Raw genomic sequence first — 9,311 nt, 5'->3', positions numbered from 1 at the left:
AATACCTCATGCACATTCTTGGCCTATATCAGTATGGATCATCTAAAATTAAATCTTGATTAGAAAAAGAAATGGGAAGAGGATTAAGAGGAAGTAGTGTTTTCCTTTTACCTCACTAAAATAGAGCATCTGTACATTCTAAATATGTTACCCAAATGACATCCACATGCACAGGCTTAAAGCTAAAAACCTTTTTTTTTTTTTTCATCAGAAGAATCAAAAGTCCAAAAGCAGTGAATGGTTCCTCTCTCTCTCTCTCTCATTTTTGTATCAGATCTTGTAATTATATATATATCATATATATATATCATATATATATATATATGAATAAAATTTGAAAGGGGTAAAGATAGAGTGGTGTCCTTCTTTCAAACATTAACACAGGTAGGAATTTCTTTTGTGCTTTGAGTCTCAGCAACTGTGGAAATACTTCCTGTAATAAAAAGAGATAAAAACAATAAATTTAAATTAGCAAAATAACAAAATGTGACTGGGGGAACAGATATTCGATACTTTGGGTGTAAATGTTCCTCACTGAGACATTATGTTCATCTTGAGTTCCTGCTTGTCATTTCGAAGGCTGAACATATCTTGTTCTCATACTAATGAGTATATCTTAACCCTGTCAAATTAAAGCCCAGCCTGTGACAGAAAGAAGAAACTGGACTGGTTTGATACCTTTGAGTTAAAGTGCTTACTTTTGATAACATTTGAAACTAACTATAAAGTGTCAGGGCTCTGACAATCTGCTGAGGTTCTTGTCTTTCCTCAAAGACTAGAAGCCTGAAACTGTGCAATCTCTCTCTGTCTCTCTCTCTATCTCTCTCTTTCTCCCCCACTCTGTCTCTCTCATCAGATTTTACATTTAGTGGTTTAGAGAATTTTTGAGGAACTAAGTTTATTCAAAAATTCCTAAAATTTTCATATTTGGGCTATCTAAAACTATGGAATTGACCATGAACTCTACTTTCTTTGCTGATGCAGCATGGATTTCAGGGAAAATCTTCTGTTCTATGAATCTATGCTGCTTTACTTTCAATTTTTAATCATTATATGCATTTGGAGATATTTTCACTCATATACATATAGTTTTGTCACATACATTATAGGTTTTAGCAACTCCCATATATTAAGAGTACTTCTGAATTTTCATTCCAGTGCATATGCTTCTGGAAATCTATTTTTCCAAACTATAGAACACTACAAAAAATAAGCATGCTCTCTCTAAACCTGCCTAAAAATTAAATTCTATATGGAATGCTTACAAACTTGAAAGTCTCTTTATTTATTTAATTATCACTGAACCTGGCCATAAAATGGTCTTGAAGCAATAAGATAGATATATGCACAAAATCTGCACCTTATATTAAAATATGATTACAGAAGGATATGATTTCTTTCTTTTTCTCTCTCTCTGTCTGTTGTATTGTCCAAGACTGAGCCCAAACATTTCAAAATACTTTTAAGTTGCATTATGGTAATTACTGGCTTGGATACCACCAAGGCTAAATCCAAATAGGGTTGCCAGATATCCATGATGAACTTGGACAGTATAGAAACCACCTGTTTTGTCCACTGCCCAGGACAATATTTATAATCAAACTTTATGACTGGCAGCTCTGGAAGACCTCCAGATTACCAATGTATTTTAACATGGTTGCTTTGGCCTTGTGCCCTACAGGCAGTGCTCCAGTCCCCCACCCATTCAGCTGACCACCAGTATACTAATCAGTGGGTCAGCAACCCAGCGCACCTGCGCCTGACGAGCATTCCTCAGACATCTGACCGCCAGTGTACTTATCAGCAGGGCAAGAGTCTATGCACTGTCTGGTCCTGGACCCTGGGCAGTCCTTGGCTGTCTGGTCACGCTCGCTGGTTGGTGTCCAGGATGTCCAGGAGATTTTCCTCCCAATAGCCTCTTGTGAACAAGAATTGGTCTTTGGAAATCTGGCAACCCTACAAATAACCCCAGCCAGAATCAGTTGGGTTCATTAAAAGTACAATCCTTGAATACTAATCCACATGTGCAAGGGAAAGGGAAGGAAGAGAAATGAAGCTATAATTAAGGATAAAGTACAAAAAACAGCTTCAGTATTAATACAGTTGCATGCATTTGATCATACAGTAATTAATAATTCATTTCCAGAAGGATGCATAACTTGTGCCCTTTCAAAATACTGCTGGTTGGCAATATATAGCAATAGCACTTAGACTTATATACTGGTTCATAGTGCTTTACAACCTCTCTAAGCAGTTTACAGAATCAGCATATTGCCTCCAACAATCTGGGTCCTCATTTTACCGATCTCAGAGGATGGAAGGCTGGGTCAATCCTGAGCCATTCAGAATCAAACTCTTGGCAATGAGCTGAATTAGCCTGCAATACTAACCACTGTGTCGCCATAGCTTACTTACATATTACTTTTTGTTTTTTGTTAAATATGGGGAAATATTAAATATATAAATCATGTACATATTAGCTGTACCTATTAATTTAATATACTTTTGAATTTAAAATGACATCAGTTCAAATATACTTCATTTTTATTGGCATCTACCTCTTTATCGTTCACATCTTTCCTCAAATGTTGACATTTAGCTTCAACATAAAGCAAAAAAAAAAAAAAATACTATCCTTAAATTTTGTGAGCTGATCATACTACTGTAAGGTAGACAGCAGGAATACAAATGGATGAATTGTACATAGTCCATTCAAAATCTATATTCAAAGAACAGAAGGTGTCCTGCTTGAGCAGGGGGATGGATTAGAAGACCTCCAAGGTACCCTTCATTCTATGTTCTAAAGGCCCATGTCATGCTAATATGTGCAGCAGAGAATTTGAAAGTAGTGGATTGGCAAACTCACCTCCAGTAAAGCTTTCTTCAGAGTTTATCCAAACTTGGTTAATATAGGGCTGCCTTTTTATGAAATTCAAAAATTTTAATTGAAATTGAAATAATACTTGGTCTCTTAGACTTATATGGAGAAGCGGTATTATACCTGCTTTTAAAAGTTTACCATGGTTGTAAATACATTTCTGGTTGTAAATACATTTCTGGCTGAAATATAAAATAATGACTACCACTAACATCTTAAATTAGTCAGCCTTAGGTTACTCAAACTATCCTTTTTTTCAATTGTTCCACAAATCAATAAAACTATAAGGAGATGTCCATCTTTAAGAGCATCATATGCTGGGTGGGGAGTTCTGGGAGTTGAAGTCCATGCATCTGAAAATTGGCAATTTTGAGAAACATGTGATGGGATATACTGCAGTGACTATACAAAGGTATTTAGAAAGCACAATTTTTTATTCAAAGATATGTAAATAAAATATCTTGTATTAATTGTAATGGTTTCCATTTGTGCTCAGTTTAATTCTTGTGAGAGATTGCCTAAATGGTGTGATAGATATAAAAGAATAAAAATAGCAGAATAAATTCAGCTAGTATTGTAATAAGGACAGCTAGTAATTTGTCATGATACCATAAAGGAAATTTTTATATTGTCTAATGATTAGTGCAAGTTTGGTTTTTTGTTTATTTATAACATCTCAGTAAGTGACTCTGAATGGCATATGTCATAAACATAAAAAAGTTCATAGATAAATTTTGTTGCCACAAAATATGAACCAAAAACTGGGAAATGTTTCCTTGAATAAAGGCATTTATGATGGTAGTAGAAAATATTTCCACGGTCCTATGCAACTATTGTGACATTTATTACAATGGAAAAAAAAATTACCTCATATTTTATGACTCATTAATTAGAAGAGGGGTAGGGTAAAGATATCTGTGTTAGTTTAGAGAAATTTAGATGTGTTAATGAATCAGTGGGAATATTGAGTGTTTTAGCAGAAGAGGTTGGAAAAGTCAGAATAGGTTTAGCCAATCAGAATGCAAACTTTAACCAGCTATTGGCTGGCTTAGTTTATTTACCTATGGCCTGGTATCCAACTTCTCATCTACTAGTTGCTGTGGGTTCATCAGCTCCCTCTGAGGGACATTAGGAATGCTTTCACTTTGACTGCCTGGACTGACCATCTCTTGATCTTTCTCATTCTGCATCTGTGCATAAACATTAATGCCCGGAATCTTCCTAAAACATTAACAAAAACCATCATTGCTATGTGTATGCTAAGGCTCTCTTTGAATTATGCTTTCACACCTGACAGAAGGTTGGAAGGAAAGTCAGGGGGAAAAAACCCACATACCTTTTGAATTTGTAGATTACAAATACTGCCAATCCCACAAATACTACAGACAGCAACATTAGCATGGCTGAACCACTATGGCTAGGCGTGACATCTATGAGTGGAGCTATAAAAAGTTAAAAAGAAAATTCAAAAATTAGATAATAGTACATACAGTCATAGGCACATAAAGAAAGTGTAGAATGAGCACTCCTTTTTTAAACAAACCATCACTGATGTTCTTGAACTTTTCCAACAAAAGTTGCACTGTTATTGAACAGTCTGTACAATTGTCTGTCTTTTCTGTATTAGGACACTTCTATGCTTCTATAATCTTAACATCTGATACACAAACTGACAGACGTTTCGGAGCGGAAGTCAATAATGCTTTATTTAAGTTGTTTGTGGCAGAAAGTTAGTGATGTGGCTTCAGTTCTCAGACTATTACCTATTGCAGATAAAGCTCAAGGAATGTTAATATCAAGGAACACTTTTTAATCAGGTATAGTTGTGACAATTCAAGTTAATAAGCAAAAATGAATATAGTCTATGGAATAAAAAGTATCTTTCTTTTTAGGTAATCATCATTGTAACTACATTTGTCCTAGCACTTTTGAATGAAATTATATGAATAAATTGCATCTTCTTAGAATTAAAATTTGGTATATGATGTACTTTTCTATCCTTACATACAAAAGTACTATACCTATGGAGCCAGTGCCATATATACATATAATTTCAACTACATTTTCAAGACTTGGTTTCTGGATGTATTTATTTATTTTAATGAAGAAATAGAAAGAACTGCTAGCAGTCATCAAAACCATGAAAAGTGAATTTAAAAATGTATGTATTATATCTCTATTGTAAAGGTATCCCACACCACTAAGTCTTGAGGACTACTTCCATTCACAGAATTTTCCCTTTTCTAATATTTTGGACATTAAATGTGATTGTCTCAATAAAAGTAATATAATTTAAGTAGCTATGTATTGTATTGTATTTTATTACAAAGAAGTATTTTAAATACATGTCAATAAAAGAAAAGTAGAAAAATATTCTGAACATTAAAAATCTACAACTCTATCATCAAAGCATTGCCAATTAACTGTTCCAGCAATGCTAGATCAATTGTTAAAGAATCAGCACCAACCTGCTGTTAAATGAGCCGCATGAACAAGGATTCTAACTCCAGGTTTTAAGTTGAACTGAATGGCATTTTGGTTTAATTTCTGGACCAATATTTCTGAAATCTAGAATGAGAAAGAAAATATATAAATTCTTTTGTATGCTACCACAAAGGACAAAAACAATATCCTAACTCAGAGAATGCTTATTGTTAAATAAAGAATGAAAAAGTCTTGGTGCAGAAATGAAATAAATATGTTATATAAATCTTTTCTTAACCAAAAAAAAAAAAAAAAGGATGTTTATGAATGGTTTTTCAGCCCCATAATTTAATCTGCCAGTTGGTGAATGATGTTATTATGTACATTAAAGGAAATAACAATATGTACTGAAGTTCTACACCAAAAATATTAAAAGTTGCAGTCTATGAGCTACATTTAGCTTAATAGGACTTGCCTTATACCCACAAATTGACTAAAGCAAAATAAAGAGCTTGGTTCCCATAACCCTCTCTTACAATCAGGACTTCTTATATCACATACTTTTGAAATGCCACCCATCAAATGCTGCAAAAAAAAAAACTTTTAATACAAGTTACATACATTTTTTTCTACACAAAGCTGTTTTATTTTCCCTTCACAAAGAGATGTTACAAAATAAATATCAAGAAAATGGTATTTGAAGAATACATACATAAAAAGAATGAACAAATCTACCAGGGCAGGTTTCTCTTCTCTGTTAGATGCCGGCTTAATAATCAGATGTCTTTTAACAGAAATATTCCCTACTGGAAAACTTCAGATTGAATGGTAAATATAACAGCAACTATACTTTCTTTTTTGTAACTGGATGCTGATTTCAGAGAAATCATTTTATATACAAGACCAATGCAACCACGTAAGATTCTTTCAAAGAATTCTTAGACATCTGCAAATGTTAATGATACATTTTCATACAAATTACATTTCCATCCATTGCAAGTCCATTTTCAATTTTTAACTCTACCCTAAAATGCAGCTCTGATGTGAACATATGCTCTCTCTTCTATTTTTCATATATGAGACTATTGTTGTTTTCTATTATCTATTATTGTTTTTAAGTACTTCTGGCTCCTTAATTTAATACTGGCTACTGCTTCTTTGGCAAACACCATTCAGGGCTCATTTTGAAATAGAAATCATTTTAGTTGCCTAAAATTGAAATAGTTTGTAAAGAGTACATTTCTTGTACATGCTATATCTATGAGGATACTGATAGACATTCCCTATGACTCACATTAAGTCTATCATATTTGGAAAATGCTTTTTCTGATCTCCCAAATTTTAGACCCTAGCAGGGAATGAATAACCTTTCAGGCTTTCCATTAGACAAATACTGACTAGGGCTGGAGCTATAATTATTATAATACTTAATCTCATGGTGACAAAAGAAAACCTGCCGAAAAAAGAAAATATGACCTTCATAATGTCATTCCTTGATTTCGTTGAAAATGGTTGCTTTGAGCCAGATTTTGCCCCTAACCCCCCCCCCCCCAATAGATAATGTACTGTAATTGATCTGCACATGATAAAATAATATGTAGAGTTCAAGAAGATATTGGAGTTAACCCTCATTTAAATAAAATGTGTAAAATGTGTAAAATTGATGCAGCACCCTTTCCTCCTTAAAATATTATTTGTTTTACCAGCACTTCCACAACAAAGTTTTAGTCAAACTCTACTTTTAAAGCTGGTGTATTGTGACAATGCCCTAACATAAATTTTGAAGTATAACAATAACTAATTTTAACAGAAAGACAAACAACTTTCATTCAAAACTACTATCACAATCCTTGAACACATCTATTTTACATTATAGGTATTTTATTTTTTTGTCAGCAGGACCCATATTCTTCAGCAACCTGTTTATTTCAATTAATATGATTGCAACCTGATTGCAATGTAACTATTTCATAACATACAACACCATAATCTGCAAACTGAAGGCCACAGTAATTCAAAGAGGTAAAGTTTGTAAACAAAACCACACTTTCAAAATAGGAAACAGAAGAAGTTTAAAAACAGGAGCCAGTAAGCTGAGGCCCAAGCAGCATGTGGTGAGCCATAATAGTCTTTAAACACCCCACCAATAATTTCTCTAAAAATATGGAAACAGTTTTCTGCAACTCTAATAAGATTCATATAAAAACTATAGTACAAGCTCCAGATAGATTTAATCCATTTTGAAAAAGGAACTTAAAAAAGAAATAACTATTGTATATCTAAAATTCTGGCTCTGCCCCTGTGTATTTAATTATCTACTACCATATTCATTGTGACCTATGCCATCCTAAAAGTGAAATTAGGATTTCAGTTAAAAGTGCCCCTGCACTGTTTACTTACCACTGATACAGTCATAACAATGATAGAAGGACACATCAAATATATGATACGTAGCAAAAATAATGTATTAGAAAATCCTTTTGTTTATACTGCAACCCAAAGCAATGAGGGTTGGACTCAGATACAGTTAGGTAATCTATCTTGTATCTGAATAAACATTCACATGAACAGAAGTAAATATTCACCAATATGTGAAAACTTCAAAATGAATAATATGTTTAGCCATGATCTCAAGTTTAAAACAAAGACACCTCATGTTTTGTGAATTCTGAATAAAATGTCAACAGCAGATTTGTTATATTCAGCCATTGGTTTCAATATGAATTTCAATGTGATGATAATCCAATCCAGTGTAATTAGGTTATAAAACGAATGAACTAAGATTGCATGTGGATGTACAAGAGCCTGAATTCACAGGGAAAGGTGCAATGCTGCCCTCCAGTGTCTTGTTGAAAGCTGCTTTTCCTCTGTGCCACCAGGACTGACTTTCACACTTTCTGCTACGCTAAATTGTAACTTTGACATCATGAGAAATTATTGTAATCTCGCTATTCTTCATATTCTTCTTTATAAGATGAATTCATTTTTCTCACATCACTAAGTTCTTTGTATGTCATTGTCATACATTGCATTGTAGGCTTGACTTTAAAAAGTGGCAAAATGACAGTAAAATGGAAAATTTAGCAGAATAAATACATATAAAAACCTCATAATTTAGGGTAAAATACTTCCCGAAACAATACTTTTATGCATTTTAACCCCCCCACCCCACCGAGTGGGATGATAATGAACCAACATGTACTATTGACCTCACCCCTTTCCTAAGAGGTCTGTAGGGGGCGTGCATAAGCGCACCAACGTGCCTACCGTCCCTGTCCTATTGTTTCTCTTATTCTTTTATTTTTCTTATATGTACCCATTTCATGTATCCACAACTATGTATACACTTATACTTACTATCTTGTAAACAATTGGCAAATCAAATAAATAAATAAATAAATAAATAAATAAAACATGTAAGAAACAAATGAATACCTAAGACATTGGTATGGAACTGATTAGCCCACCCCTCAATGTGATCGAATTACATTGATACTAGAGAAAAGTTCTTGAGCCTCCTTTGACAAACTAAGGCACCCAGTTCACAGTATACTTCTTCATCCCTATGAAGTTCTAGAAATGATATTATTTGCATGAGTTCAGGCTGTTTTATTCGTGTGACATTTAGAATAATAATACAATTTAAAATGCAGATTTGGAACAGCCCACCTCCCTACTTCTTTATGTGCACATTCATCAGTGGAGCCGCTGGAGTATAATATTGGTCTTATTTTTTAAAAGCTGGTGTGCCTTCTAATTTTCACTGCTTGGTGTATAGAATCCCTACAGCTATGTCCACTTATAAATCCAGAACACTTTAATTAGTGGTGTGGTGATGCTGAACTCTAGCAGTTCAAATATTGGAATTAGAAATTCATAACAAGTAACTCTTGCTATAGGATATCATATATCTTCAGAGCATAAAAAAGACTTTTCTCTCATTCAAGTCTCTTTGTACAATTTTATTTTTTTCTGACCATATTTTACTTATATGATTATTGGATTTATC

General features: G+C 33.5%; 1 protein-coding gene across 5 annotated transcripts in view; it reads right to left on the bottom strand.

Moving 5' to 3' along the window:
• Positions 1 to 340: 340 nt before the first annotated feature.
• Positions 341 to 9,311, bottom strand: part of LOC113412787 (VPS10 domain-containing receptor SorCS1) — a 432,049-nt gene continuing 423,078 nt past the window's right edge. Inside the window, exons 24-27 of one of the 5 annotated variants that reach the window (XM_087964588.1) lie at positions 5,347 to 5,446; positions 4,215 to 4,320; positions 3,940 to 4,099; positions 341 to 433 (exon numbers count right to left, since the gene is read on the bottom strand). In XM_087964588.1, coding sequence (XP_087820714.1) covers positions 3,940 to 4,099; positions 4,215 to 4,320; positions 5,347 to 5,446 — 366 coding nt within the window. In that variant the 3' untranslated portion in view covers positions 341 to 433. Of the gene's footprint in view, positions 440 to 1,753; positions 1,957 to 3,939; positions 4,100 to 4,214; positions 4,321 to 5,346; positions 5,447 to 9,311 lie in introns of those variants that run through there. The other 4 variants (XM_087964591.1, XM_087964587.1, XM_087964589.1 and 1 more) reach the window with 4 other exon arrangements.

Source organism: Notechis scutatus, chromosome 4 (assembly GCF_049901735.1).
Source record: "Notechis scutatus isolate UNSWTSFEM ecotype Mainland chromosome 4, rNotScu1.2, whole genome shotgun sequence".
Taxonomy (NCBI): domain Eukaryota; kingdom Metazoa; phylum Chordata; class Lepidosauria; order Squamata; family Elapidae; genus Notechis; species Notechis scutatus.
Note: the sequence above shows the minus strand (reverse complement) of the source record. Positions and strands in the feature narration are given on the sequence as shown.